At 44.7% G+C, this 15,620-nt stretch overlaps 1 protein-coding gene across 1 annotated transcript in view; it reads left to right on the top strand.

Annotated features, from left to right (window-relative positions):
- The window catches only part of sspn (sarcospan (Kras oncogene-associated gene)), a 43,761-nt gene that overhangs the window by 9,287 nt on the left and 18,854 nt on the right, over positions 1–15,620 (top strand). Inside the window, exon 2 of the mRNA XM_038810983.1 lies at positions 13,455–13,541. Coding sequence (XP_038666911.1) covers positions 13,455–13,541 — 87 coding nt within the window. The remainder of the gene's footprint in view (positions 1–13,454; positions 13,542–15,620) is intronic.

Raw genomic sequence — 15,620 nt, 5'->3', positions numbered from 1 at the left:
TTCATTCAGATTTTCTGCAGTTCAGGAATGCAGCACTCACAGCTTTTCTGGAGAGAGATAGCAGATGCTGGTCTCTGGTTGCACAGCCTGTAATGGTTTTCCTGTAAGTTCGGAAGTAAGCCACCATCACAGCTTTTCTGGAGAGGGTTAGCAGGTTCTTGCTTCTGTGCTGCCAGGATCAAAAAATGAAACTCATTGGGACTCTGAAAAGAATTCCACTAGGATAGGATGTAATCACAATCTGTTTCCGGGCAGAGTACGGCCTTTTAGGCCAAATCATTGGCCACCAGCCAACCAATCAAACCGAGTCCCACCTCATCTCTCTGTATGGTGCCAACACGTCTGCGGCTTCTGTTTAATCAAACACAGGCTAGCAAAGCAATCAATCTTGTAACTTGTGGATTTTTCTGCTTAAATTAAAGATACAGGCTCCTTGCCTTAAAGACACATGTCCATCAATCAACCATGGATTAAAATAATAACAGAAAAATAAATGAAAGGGGAAATAAGGGAATAAACATGAAGGACCCTTACATTCTTCTGAACTCCAAGGTATACACACCCAACCTGCTTAATCGTTCCTCATATGGAAATCCCTCCATACCCAGGACCATCCTACTAAACCTCCTCTGTACTGCCTCCAATGTTAATATATATTTCCTTAAATAAGGGGACTAAAGCTGCACACAGTATTCTGAATGTGGCCTCACTACAATTGCAGCAATTTATTTTTATACTCCAGCCCCCGAGAAATAAAAGTCAGCATTCTGTTTGCCTTCCCTGTTACCCTCTGCATCTGTATGCCAGCTTTCTGGGTTTCTTGAACAAGGACCCCAAGTCATTTTGCACTACAGCTTTCTACAGTCTCTCTCCATTTAAATAATAATTAATCTTCTCCTTCTTTCTTCCAAAATGAACAATTTGTCATTTTCCCACATTGAATTCCATTTGCCAAACTTCTGCCCACTCACTTAACCTGTCAGTATTTCTCTGTAAACTATTTATATCTTCCTTACATCCTCCCTTCCCTCCCACCTTTGTATCATCCGACAATTTGGCCACAGTACGTTCTGTTCCTTCCTACAAATTATTAACATATTGTGTGAAGAGCTGACCCCTGTGGAGCCCTCCACTGGTTTCTGCCCTCCAAACTGAGAAAAAACCCTTATTGACTACTCGCTGCTTTCTGCAGCTAGTCCTCTATCCATGCCAGAATATTGGTTCCAACACTATGAGACCCTCCTATCTTGCGTAAGTAACCTTTTGGGTGGCATCTTACCAAATACCTTTTGAAAATCCAAATATACAACATCGACTGGTTCGCCTCTATCTAATCTGCCTGATACCGCCTCAAACAACTCTTGTAAGTTTGTCAGACATGATTTACCCTTCATGAAACCATGCTGACTCTGCTTGAACAGATTATGACTTTCCAAATACATTGCTATTTTTGTGAGGGGCGTAAAGAATCCAGCACAAGTTTGTAGAGTCAAACAGAAAGTAACTTTATTTACAACAACATGTATGTAGTACCAACAGTTCACTACTGGTTCCCTCTCTAGCCGGACCACAGTGACCAGCTCTATTTATACAGCTGCACTGCTAATAATTGCACCCTCCACCCCCCCCCCCCCCCTCCCTCCCTCATTGGGGGAGCTCATATTCCCCAAGGATCATGGGGTAACCAATTGCCCCCCATAGTCCTCATAGTTTATTTTCTCCTTCCTGATTATGTTTTGAGTCTATCTTTGCTGCATTCTGAATCTATCCCACTCTTCATAGAATCACAACAGTGCATAAGGAGGCCATTCGGCCCATCTTGTCTGCATCGACCCTTCGATTGAGCACTCTGCACTTTTACAAGTATCCGCCTCTACCTATCCCCTTAATACCATAATGCAGTCCTGAAGGGTGTAACCAATCAAATTTGTACTGGTCCCACTTGTCCAGAACCTGTCCCAGTGCTGCAGGAATCTGATACCCACCTGCCTACACCACTCCTCTAGCCGCACATTCATCTTGCCTACCCTCCTATTTCTACTTCCGCTGGCGCTTGGCACTGGGTGCAATCCTGAGATTACTACCTTAAAGGTCCTACTTCTTAATTCATTACCTAGCTCCCTGTAATCATCCTGCAGGACCTCATTCCTGTTTCTTACCTATGTCATTGGTACCGATGTGTACCACAACTGATGGCTTTTCTCCTACCCCTCCAGAATGTTCTGTGACATCCTGGACCCTAGCACCATCCTGGAATCTCTTTTATGGCCACAGAAACACTACAATTAAACCCCCATCACTATAGCCCTACCTATCTTTTTCATCCCCTTCTGCACAATTGAGCCACCAGTGGTGTTACAAACTTGGCTTTCAATGCATTCCCTTGGGCAGTCATTGCCTCCAAAAATATCCAAAGCAGCATATTTGTTTGAGAAGGGTATGACCTCAGTGGGCTTCTGCACTACCTGCCTACTTCTACTCTGCCTGGCAGTCACCCATTCTCTTTCTGTCTGTGCAGACATAGCCTGGAGTGTAACCACCTCTCTAAATGTGCTATCCACAAAACTCTTTGCCTCATGGCTGAGGTGACAAACCTGGAGGCATTTAAGAGGAAACTTAAGACGTATCTGAGGGGGGAAAGGATAGAGGGATGTCCCGATCGGATTGGATGAAGTAAGGTGGGAGGTGGCTCATGTAGATGGAGTGGGTCGAATGGCCTGTTTTTGTGCTGTAAACCCAATGTAATTCCTACTTGGTAAGGGGACAATTCGGCTCCGATGTGTTCCTTTAAGCAAGGCATAAAGAGTGGGAAAGAGAGAAATTGGACATTTACTGTAGGCCGTGCTTTTCAGAAATTGGGTTTAATGTATGTGGCTGGGGAAATTTAAATTTGTCATCATTTTTAAAATGTAAACTTAGGACAGCAGTACAGTAGCACAGTGGTTAGCACTGTTGCCTCACGGTGTCGAGGACCCGGGTTCGATCCTGGCTCCAGGTTACTGTCTGTGTGGAGTTTGCACATTCTCCCCATGTCTCCGTGGGTCTCACCCCCACAACCCAAAGATGTGCAGGGTAGGTGGATTGGCCACACTAAATTGCCGCTTAATTAGAAACCAAAATAATTGGGTATTCTAACTTTATTTTTAAAAATAATTAAATGTAAACTCAGGCTATATCAGGAAACCCAGGTACTCTAAAACCTGTGAGATAGAAACGTATATACATCTGGACTGGAAAACTCAACGCGATTGAGTGACTTTGGGGCTCCTTCAGTATTGTAACAAGGGCACTTCTGGGAATTGTAGACCAATTAGCTTAATGTCAGTACTAGAAAACATGATGGAAGCTCACAGCTCAAAAAGAATTCATTCATCCTCTTGAGTTTGCGCTGGCGCTTTGAAAAGCAATTATACTTTTAGTCCGTAACTCTGGGAATACCTTATCCTCAAGGACCTGGCCAACTCCCTTTTAAAATGATTTATGCAATCAGCTTCCACACCTTTCAGATCCTGCCAACTCTCTGGGCGGAAATTTAAGTTCCCGTCGCTTGGAGGCAGGGCTGTAAAATGCGGCGAGCGTTCAAAAGTCCATTGACCTCGGCTGGACTGAAAAATCCCTCTGGTCGGAGGGGCTGTAAAACTCTGCCCTCTAAGTGAAAAAAAAATCATCTCCCTTTAGGCCTTTTGCCCATTATTTTCAATATATTACTGCTAGTTATTGAACCATTCACTAAAGAGAAGGGGGGAAGGAAAATCCCAGTCCTAGTCTCAGTGATGATGATCGTGAAATTACCATCGATTGTTGTGAAAACCCATCTGGGTCACTCGTGCCCTTTAGGGAAGGAAATCTGCCGTCCTTACCTGGTCTGGTCTACATGTTAACCGCAAAGTTTGCTAGTGTCACATGGGAGGGTTTAAACTAGTATGGCAGGGGGGTGGAAAACGGAGCAATAAGTCAGAAGGTGAAAGCATTGAGGGAGAACTAGGGAATAGGGCCAGTATGGCTCTGAGGAAAAGCAGACAGGGAGATGTTGCTGAAAACAGCGGGACTGGTGGCCTGAAGTGCATATGTTTTAATGCAAGAATTATAACGGGTAGGCAGATGAACTTCGAGCTTGGATTAGTACTTGGAACGATGATGTTGTTGCCATTACAGAGACCTGGTTGAGGGAAGGACAGGATTGGCAGCTAAACGTTCCAGGATTTAGATGTTTCAGGCGGGATAGAGGGGGATGTAAAAGGGGTGGCCGGATTGCGCTACTGGTTAGGGAGAATATCATGGCTGGACTACCGGAGGACACCTCAGAGGGCAGCGAGGCTATATGGGTAGAGATCAGGAATAAGAAGGGTGCAGTCACAATGTTGGGGGTTTACTACAGACCTCCCAACAGCCATCGGGAGATAGAGGAGCAGATATAGACTGATTTTGGAAAGGAGTAAAAGCAACAGGGTTGTTGTGATGGGAGACTTCAACTTCCACAAGATTGACTGGGACTCACTTAGTGCGAGGGGCTTGGACGGGGCAGAGTTTGTAAGGAGCATCCTGGAGGGCTTCTTAAAACAATATGTAGATAGTCCAACTAGGGAAGGGGCTGTGCTGGACCTGGTATTGGGGAATGAGCCCGGCCAGGTGGTAGATGTTTCAGTCGGGGAGTGTTTCGGGATCAGTGACCACAATTCAATAAGCTTTAAAGTGCTGGTGGACAAGGATAAGAGTGGTCCTAGGGTAAATGTGCTAAATTGGGGGAAGGCTAATTATAACAATGTTAGGCGGGAACTGAAGAACCTAGATTGGGGGAGGATGTTTGAGGGTAAATCAACATCTGACATGTGGGAGGCTTTCAAATGTCAGTTGAAAGGAATTCAGGACCGGCATGTTCCTGTGCGGAAGAAGGATAAATACGGCAAATTTCGGGAACCTTGGATAACGAGAGATATTGTAGGCCTCGTCAAAAGGAAAAAGGAGGCATTTGTCGGGGGTAGGAGGCTGGGAACAGACAAAGCCAGTGTGGAATATAAGGAAATTAGGAAGGAACTTAAGCAAGAAGTCAAGAGATCTAAAAGGGGTCACAAAATGTCATTGGCAAATAAGGTTAAGGAAAATCCCAAGGCTTTTCACACGTACATAAAAGCAAGAGGGTAGCCAGGGAAAGGGTTGGCCCACAGGCAAGGGAATCTATGTGTGGAGCCAGAGGAAATGGGCGAGGTTAAATGAATACTTTGCATCAGTATTCACCAAAGAGAAGGAATTGGTGGATGTTGAGTCTGGTGTAGATAGCCTGGGTCACATTGACATCCAAAAAGACAAGGTGTTGGGCGTCTTGAAAAATATTAAGATAGATAAGTCCCCAGGGCCTGATGGGATCTACCCCAGAATACCGAATAGGCTAGAGAGGAAATTGCTGAGGCCTTGACAGAAATCTTTGGATCCTCACCGTCTTCAGGTGATGTCCCGGACGACTGGAGAATAGCCAATGTTGTTCCTTTGTTTAAGAAGGGTAGCAAGGATAATCCAGGGAATTACAGGCCGCTGAGCCTTACATCAGTGGTGGGAAAATTACTGGAGAGAATTCATCGAGACAGGATCTACTCCCATATGGAAGCAAATGGACGCATTAGTGAGAGGCAGCACAGTGTTGTGAAGGGGAGGTTGTGTCTCACTAACTTGATAGAGTTTTTCAAAGAGGTCACAAAGATGATTGATGCAGGTAAGGCATGGATGTTGTCTATATGGACTTCTGTAATGCCTTTGACAAGGTCCCTCATGACAGACTGGTACAAAAGATGAAGTCACATGGGATCAGAGGTGAGCTGACAAGATGGATACAGAACTGGCTATGTCATAGAAGGCAGAGAGTAGCAATGGAAGGGTGCTTTTCTGATTGGAGGGCTGTGACTAGTGGTGTTCCGCAGGGATCAGTGCTGGGACCTTTGCTGTTCGTAGTATATATAAATGATTTGGAGGAAAATATAACTGGTCTGATTAGTAAGTTTGCAGACGACGCAAAGGTTGGTGGAATTGCGGATTGCGATGAGGACTGTCAGAGGATACAGCAGGATTTAGATCATTTGGAGACTTGGGCGGGGAGACGGCAGATGGAGTTTAATCCGGACAAATGTGAGGTAATGCATTTTGGAAGGTCTAATTCAGGTAGGGAATATACAGTGAATGGTAGAACCCTCAAGAGTATTGACAGTCACAGAGCTCTAGGTGTACAGGTCCACAGGTCACTGAAAGGGGCAACACAGGTGAAGAAGGTAGTCAAGAAGGCATACAGCATGCTTGCCTTCATTGGTCCGGGCATTGAGTATAAGAATTGGCAAGTCATGTTGCAGCTGTATAGAACCTTTGTTAGGCCACACTTGGAGTATAGTGTTCAATTCTGCTCGCCACACTACCAGAAGGATGTGGAGGCTGTAGAGGGGGTGCAGAAGAGATTCATCAGGATGTTGCCTGGTATGGAGGGCATTAGCTATGAGGAGCGGTTGAATAAACTCGGTTTGTTCTCAATGGAACGACGGAAGTTGGGGGGCGACCTGATAGAGGTCTACAAAATTATGAGGGGCATAGACAGAGTGAATAGTCAGAGGCTTTTCCCCAGGGTAGAGGGGTCAATTACTAGGGGGCATAGGTTTAAGGTGAGAGGGGCATGGTATATAGGAGATGCACGAGGCAAGTTTTTTACACAGAGTGTAGTGGGTGCCTGGAACCCGCTGCCGGAGGAGGTGGTGGGAAGCAGGGACGATAGTGACATTTAAGGGGCATCTTGACAAATACACGAATAAGATGGGAACAGAGGGATACGGACCCAGGAAGTGTCGAAGATTTTAGTTCAGATGGGCAGCATGGTCAGCATAGGCTTGGAGGGCCGAAAGGCCTGTTCCTGTGCTGTACTCATCTTTGTTCTTTGTTTGTTCTATGTGACTCCAGACCCACAGCAAATGTGGTTGACTCTTAACCACCCTCTGAAATGCCTGAGCCAGCTACTCAGTTCAAGGGCATTTGGTGGTGGGTAACAAATGCTGGCCGAGCAGCGACGCCCACGTCCCATAAAAGAATTTTAAAAAGCTTTAATGATTGGCGTAAATGGACACAAAGATCATCTCCACTTATCAAAGCCCAGCTATTTATAGTGCGCTGTCTCTCCATATTCATCCTCCCAAAGTGCATTATTTCATACTTCTTCGCATTGAACTTTCTCTGTAAGACTTCTGCCCATTTCACCATCCACCATCTGTTACCCTGGAGCCTATCTATTCTGCATTGCTGTCTGTTACTGTGACAAAGCTTGGTATTTTCTGCAAACCTTATAGTACTGCTCCTTACGCTAATACCCACAAGTTTAAATAATGGAATCTTTACTCAAATTGGAACTGGAAAAGATCTAGAAATTGAAAATATAATTTAAAATAGTCAATATGAATTTTGAAACCCAAAAATTATTGATGAGGATGATACTGTAACCAAGAGGTTATGCCTAGTTAGAACTTTCAAACAGCATCCTTTCTGACGAAAAGTGAAGGCTGAGGGATTGCTCGTTCAGTGTCTTCACCATTATGAAAGGGTAGATGATTTATTTTTTAATTCATTTTTACAGGATGTGGGCTTCACTGGCTAGGCCAGCATTTGTTGTCCATCACTAATTGCCCTTGAGAAGGTGGTGGTGAGCTGCTTTTTTTGAACCGCTGCAGTCCATGTGGTGTAGGTACACCCACAGTGCTGTTAGGGAGGGAGTTCCAGCATTTTGACCCAGCGACAGTGAAGGAATGACGATATGTTTCCAAGTCGGGATGGTGAGTGACTTGGAGGGGAATTTCCAGGTGGTAGGGTTCCCAGGTATCTGCTGCCCATGTCCTTCTAGGTGGTAGCGATCGTGGGTTTGGAAGGTGCTGCCTAAGGAGCCTTGGTAAGTTCCTGCAGTGCATTGAAGATGGTACACATGGCTGCTACCGTGCATTGGTGGTGGAGGGAGTGGATGTTCGTGGAAGGGGTGTCAATCAAATGGGCTGTTTTGTCCTGGTTCTTGAGTGTTGTTAGAGCTGCACTCATAGAATCCCTACAGAATAGAAAAAGGCCATCTGGCCCATCGAGGGTGACCCACCATCTGAAAGAGCACCCTATCTTGGCCCACATCCCCGCCCTATCTCTGTAACCCAACCAAAACATTGGGCACTACGGGCAATTTAGCATGGCCAATACACCTAGCCTGCACGTCTTTGTACTGTGGGAGGAAGCCAGAGCACCTGGAGGAAACCCACACAGATACGGGAGAATGTGCAATCTCCACACAGACAATCACCTGAGGTCGGAATCGATCCCTGGTCCTTGGCGCTGTGGGGCAGCAGTGCTAACCACCATACCACCCCCAAACTTGAACCATCTGTTGTGGTGGGATTTGAACTTGGGTCCCCAAAGATTTGCATTGGGTCCCTGGATACTAATCCAGCAATGATACCACTGCTCCAACTCTGTCCCTCATCCAGGCAAGTGGAGAGTATTCCATTGCACTCCTGACTTGTGCCTTGCAGATGGTGGACAGGATTTGTGGAGTCAAGAGGTGAGTTACTCGCCGCAGGATTCCAGCCCCTGAACCTGCTCTTGTAGCCACAATATTAATATGGCTAGTCCAGTTCAGTTTCTGGTCAATGGTAACCCCCAGGAGGTTAATAGTGGGAGACTCAGTGATGGTAATGTCATTGAATATCAAGGGGCAGTGGTTTGATAGTTTCTTATTGGAGATGGCCATTGCCTGGCACTTGTGTGGCATGAGTGTTACTTAATATTTCTCTTCCTGCATCTAGTGGTGCAGAGGTCAGACTTTCTTCTTATTCCATGGTATGTTTTACCTGGACAATGCCATTAGCCTATTGGATTGGATTTGTTTATTGTCATGTGTACCAAGGTACAGTGAAAAGTACTTTTCTGCGACCAGCTCAAACAGATCATTTAGTGCATAAAAAGAAAATAAAAGGAAAAGAAAATACATAATAGGGCAACACATGGTACGCAATGTAAATACATAGACACCGGCATTGGATGAAGCAGTATTAATCAGGTCAGTCCATAAGAGGGTCGTTTAGGAGCCTGATAACAGCGGGGAAGAAGCTGTTTTTGAATCTGTTTGTGCCTGTTCTCAGACTTCCCCTGCCCGATGGAAGAAGTTGGAAGAGTGAGTAAACCGGGTGGGAGGGGCTTGAAAGGCACCAATCCAAACCAAGCATCTCTGATCAGAAATTTCTCTCATTCTTATCACTTTTGGCGTGTCAAAAGGATTTATGCAGGTTGATACTTGACCTGTTTGGGCGCATTATGAACACATCAAGTCCTGAGGTGGGAGTTGAACCCAGAGCTTCTGGTTCAGAGGCAGCGATGCTGCCCACTGTGCCACAAGACCTCCCATGGGGTTGCAATAGAGAAGAATAGAAGAATAAGTGCCGTGAGTATAAGATTGTCACGATTAAATCCAATAGAAATTTCAGGAGAAACTCCTTTACCCAAAAAGTGGGGAGATCCTGGAACTTGCTACCATACAAGGAAGCTGAGGTGCATTCTTTATAAAATTTAGAGTACCCAATTCATTTTTACCAATTAAGGGACAATTTAGCGTGGGCAATCCACCTACCCAGCACATCTTTGGGTTATGGGGGCGAAACCCACGGAAACACGGGGAGAATGTATAAACTCCACACGGCAGTGACCCGGAGCAAACCTGGGACCTCGGCGCCGTGAGGCAACAGTGCTACCCACTGCTCCACCGTGCTGCCCTTGCGTGGGTGCATTTAAGGGGAATCTAGATCATTACATGAGGGTGATGGAGTAGAAAGATATGCTGGTGGTGTTAGATGAAGATGGATGGGAGGGCACTCAAGTGAAGCACAAACACTGGTGTGACCCAATGGGCTGAATGGTCTGATTCTATGCTATCGATCCTAATTCCACATGATGAATTGTTGAAGTGGGAAAGCCCAATTTGGACCATTGCCAATGACTGGAGAGGCAGAATGTGGACTTGCAGAATGTGGACTTTCAGCAAGATGCTTTTCTGTTTCCAGTCTGGTCCTGCTGTGGCAAGATAGAAAGCTGTTATAGTGCCCCTCCCAAACCCTGAACTCATTGTTGAGAGCCATTTGAGTTATTTCCTCCCCATAGTCCAAAATTGGTCGTGCTAGAGCATAAAGAATTCCTTGTGAAAATATTGGTCAATGTAGAAGTCTCTCTGCTGAATAATATGACTAATAATTAAGATGTATGCTTTTTATTATTTTAGAAATGTGAAATGAATGAAATGAAAATCGCTTATTGTCACGAGTAGGCTTCAATGAAGTTACTGTGAAAAGCCCCTAGTTGCCACATTCCGGCGCCTGTCCGGGGAGGCTGGTATGGGTGTGGAGTAGGGTTTGAATTTCACAGTTGGGACTGATTGAACCAGTGGCTAATAAATTAACATTGATACCCATATAATAAATGTTAATTAACTGTAATAAAATAAAATTCCTATAGGGATTAACTTTTATTTTATAATAATGAGTGCGAGCTTGCCCTGTCCACGTAAAGAATTGTTCACTAGAACAATAGTTTAATCATTTTTGCTATAACCATGAATGAGACTTTACTTGATAGTTGGTTATTGATGGTAGTGTAGACGAGACTCTATTCTTGCTGGCACCTCATGGCATTGTGCAGCATCCTGTTTCCTCCACATCATTCCTTCCTTATCTCCTGCATTCTGATAGGCCCAGCTACTTCTTTGCTTTACTCTTCTGAAACTCACCCCTTGGTTAAACCTTGCTTCGATTCCCATGAAAGAATTGCAAACCAAAATAACCAAATTTACCAAATGATCCCCCCCCAAAAAAAGAAATTACCAACAAGATTTCATTTTTTGCAACTTTTATTTGAACACAAATCTGAATCAACATCAATTAAATATGAATTAACAGACAAACGATACTTCAGATAAAAAAGTAAGCTTCACTTTCAATAGTCGATACAAGGATAAGTCTTACTTAGGCACAAACATTCACATCACTCTTCGCACAAATGTCACACAATGTGACTACACCGTTCCACAATATGTTGATCTTTATTCACACAGGGTAGGTCAGGAGCGCTACTGATGCACCATCGATTGCACGTGAGGCGAGTGATTTACCAATGTCAGGCTTTAATTAACTAGAACACAGCCTGGCGATCGTCTACAGTGGAAAGGGACGATCGTCAGGCTTCTGAGCATTTATACCTCGTTGATAGAGGCGTGGTTAACTCAGCCTCTCGGCCAATCGGTCGAGAGGCACATGACCGACCAGGGCCAATGGTAAGCCGACGTTCTGGCCCAATGGCAAACGAGTATGCAGATCATATCATCACAGCTACCCAGCAATATCTTTCACCTTTGAGTTTCACGAGTGTGATTATAATCCACAAAGTACACTTCTATGAACCATCTCCCTGTAAAGTCACAGGGATCCTGATGGTGTAGCTCTCCAGGGTTCTTTTTCAACCAACTAACCAATCATCTCGTGATTCACAGTTTGGTCACTTCTTTAGCATCTCTGAGCAATTCACACAACATTCCAGATTTTAGATGCCAAGAACGCCAAGAGCTCTTGTCTCCTTTTCTGCTAAACAGAAAAATTAACCTCTTCCTTAGATTGCTTCTTCTCCTCGGAAGAATCCAATGGTTTCCCTTTCTGTCTCTGTCTGCTTCCTCTCTTTGTCTGTAGCTCTATACTGATCGCTGTCATACTCCAGCTCCTCTGCTTGCAGCTCCTTTGTGTCTGTAGCTCTCTTTTATGTCTGCCAGCCACACGGCTTCTTTCTAACTTCCCTCTGAAATGAGTCCCACCCACCATTTTTAAGTGGCTAAGGAATTTTTTGCAATTCCATGAAAATCCAGACCCAGATATCAGGGGTTGATTATTCCCAGTCCTGAAGAGTTATGGGAGGAGTCGTGACGGGAAGCAATCTTGCAAAATAGCCTATTGGGTCCGTTACCGGTTGCTTTCCTGTTTTTGTAAGTGATCTTATCATAGGTGGAGTCAATGTGGTGGAAGTTACCCACATTGCAGCAGCAGATAGGTTCATTAATGGGCCAATTAGGGGGATGCTGATGGTGTCACCAGGATTTTTCAGTCAGCGGACAGATCCCTCGCTGAAGTTGGAGCTTCACACATAATGGGAGATGGCCTCCCAGCGGGGGCCCATTGACATCTCCTCCTCATCACCCCAACATGAACCCGCTGGAATGACTATGGCCACGGCCATAGACTTCCTTTCTGATTTTCCCTCCACTCCCTACCTCAACACGATTACCTCCCTCCACAAACCTGAGGAAAGGCAAATCAAACCGGCTCTCAAACAGATAAAAAACCTCGAGGCCAACATTTTGAGAGGCTGAGGGTCTAAAGGAACACCTTTGCACTTTAAACCCAGCCTTTAATTTTAATAATACTGCTTTTAATTTTGATCAGTGGACAGTACATTTACATACAGACTCTCTAATGACCCTCTGCAGTGGACCAGCCATAACATATGACACTGTTATATCTGCACAATTCGTCAAGAAGAGTCACGAGCACCTACTCAAAGACAACACGCACGGGCAATATGTGCCAGCCTTGCTAGTGTTGCCCTCATCCTGAGAATAAAAATTAACCTGTTTCCATGTTGCATGATTTCCTGCCAGATGGTTATAGGCACTTCCTTTGAATTTTCTCAGCTTTGACAAACAGTGTTCCTTGCCAGTATGTTAGAAGCCAAGAATATGGGGCCGTCTGGGGTTGGCATACCATAACTCCAGCCAAGTAAGGATTATGGGCGGTCATTTTTAACACTGACTCTTTATAAAGGGCTCCACAAAGGGAGTTCTAGAGCAGGTTGACTGGAGTACTGGAATCCTTCAGTAATTCCTGATACCACGGGCAAAGGAAAATGCTAGTCGCCTTTCATTTCTCAAACGTTTATGGATATGCAGTAAAGATTTTAATTTGAATGATTTCTGGCATTCGTACTCATCACCGCTCATGTTTCTATCTGTTTTTTTCACTTGGGATCTCAAGGCCTGAATGGATTGCTCAGGCCTGTCACTCATATCACCCAATTTGTGATTCCCCATCTATATTTCATGCAAGATGGACACTAAACATCAGTCAGAATTAAAAGCTAGCACAAACTCGACTTGCCAAGGCTATCCTTTACTCTAAACAGAGTGCCTGTTAATTGAGGCATGTTGCATTGTCGATAAATGTTGAGCACCATATAAATATCGTTTGCCTAAAGTACGTAGAGAAGGTGCTTAACTTTCAGCGCATGGAGAGCATTTACATTTACACCAGAATCAGTGATTATTGCAGGATGAGGAACAACTGAGTAATGTTCGGTCATTAGGGATAACAAATTTTTAAAGAAAACAACAGCCTATTTAAATATTTCATTGTGGAATTTTTATTTTCCAGATCTGTTTGGCGTCATTGCTTGGATTTTATATGTACTGCATCACATACCAGGTTGATGAGAAGACATCACTTCAGTTTATAATAAAGGTAATTGATGAGTGATGTAGTAATGAAATCAAATAACTATCCACTCAACATTGAGCCAAGCCTTAGTAATTCTGGTTACAATGGGGCTTGGTAACAGCCTTGTACCTGTCAGTTTGTCCATTCCTTAATCCAGTGAGATACAATCTCGCTTCACTAACGTCTGGATTATAATGCGCTATCACTGGAGTTCATAGGAGCTCTCGTGGCGCAGTGGGGAGGGCCCCTATCTCTGGGCCAAAAGGTCTGGGTTCAAGTCCCAGCCCAGGACCTGATGGCCAAGGAAAGTGCCTTCATATCACGGCCAAAAAGGCTGAGTATCAGCCTGCAAATTCCTTCCAACGCGCCAATGGCTGGCGGTCAGAGTGGGCGAGACACCTGGCCAGCCACGCTTGATGTGGAGTGGCGCCCCTCAAGCTAAACGCCTCTGGCGACAGTCTAGCGACCTGTTCCAGGAAAAAACTAGCAATGGGAACAGATGAAAGTCTGCCCTGTGCACCACTAGGTGCGGGGAGAGAAAGAACAACAAACAAACGGAGTCAATGGAATGCCTGCAGCCGATGAATTTGAAGTGTAATTGCTCCTAGCTGTTGGTGAAATTCTCCAGGCAGATGCTCTGTTTTTATACACAGCCAAGCTAAGGTGTTACAGAATAAAATAGTACACTGGGGTGAAAAAAGTAGTGCAATACTTCAAAAGTGTTTTTAATCTTTAGAAGCTGCAACAATCTCATTCGCTTGACTGTCTTTAGCATTCAAATATGTTTAGTGCGAAAATAGAAAGTTAACTCCAGCAGGAAATGTATTTATTTCATTATGTTACACTTGTCTCTATATAATATTAATCGACTCATGGAATGGTTACAGTATGAAGGAGGCTATTGGGCCCATCATATCTGTGCTGGCTCTCTGAAATAGCTACTCAGCTAGCCACACTCTCTCTGCCTTCTTCCCATGGCTCTGCATATCCTTTGGGATGATAACATCCCAATTTCCTTTTGAAAACCATGATTTAACTTGCCTGCACCGCACTCTCAGGCAGTGGAGTCCAGATCCCAACCCCTTGGCTGTGCGAAACGGGGTTTCCTCATGTTGTCATTGCTTCTTTTACCTCTCAGGGTAAATGGGTGCCCTCTGGTGCTTGGCCCTTCAATCAATGGGAACAGTTATCTCCATATCCAATTGTTCCAGACCCACCTTGATTTTGAATACCTTGATCAAAGCACTTCTCAGCCGTATCTTCTCCAATTAGAACAGGCCCAGCTTCTCCAATCTACCCTCGTAACTGAGGACTCTCCCCAAGAACCACTTAAGTTCTGCCCTCTCTCCACCGCCTTCATATCTTTCCTGACGTGTAATACCCAAACTTCAATGAGTGCTCTTTAAAATATGTATTTTTTTTGGTTGAGCGCGCTAGATCAGCTCGATTACCATTATGGGCAATGTCGGTAAATGGTTTAATGAGGCACACACAGTTCTTGCATAAAATCCTTTTCCCTTGACACCAGTTCTATTCATTACACGTAAATGATGGACATGAATTTCGCTAACATTTACTCAGTTTCCCCACCCACTCTCACCATCAAGATAAGAAAGATGCAACAGGAGGCTTAAAGAAACTAGAATCAGAAGCAAAGTAGGTGCAGGACTAAATGACATTCCAATTAGGGTTTGAGGAGATGCTTTATAGCTGACAATCCTCATTATTTAAACAGATGGAGACAGATATGTTTCATGCACCGTCCAGAGAAAGTGTTGCAAGAAATATAGACACAAATGAGCTTCACTTCTCTTGACTTCAGAGTTAATTTCCGTGGAGATTATATATTCCACTTCTCATGCAGATCCCCACCTTCTCTCCGTTACAGTCAGCTGTCCAGACCCTAAACCCCTAAAACTCCTCCTGCGAGATTCTCCGTCGGCGGAATCCTTCGCTTCACCGGCAGCGCACCACGCCTGCGGGTTTCCCTACAGTATGGGGGTGGCCACAATGAGAAACTCCATTGAGTGGCTACAGGAACGGAGAATCCCGCTCCTGGCAGGGTCGCACCGTTCCGGAAAATGGGGCTGGCGGAACAGAGAA

This window comes from Scyliorhinus canicula, chromosome 11, assembly GCF_902713615.1.
Source record: "Scyliorhinus canicula chromosome 11, sScyCan1.1, whole genome shotgun sequence".
NCBI classification, from domain to species: Eukaryota; Metazoa; Chordata; class Chondrichthyes; order Carcharhiniformes; family Scyliorhinidae; genus Scyliorhinus; species Scyliorhinus canicula.
Note: the sequence above shows the minus strand (reverse complement) of the source record. Positions and strands in the feature narration are given on the sequence as shown.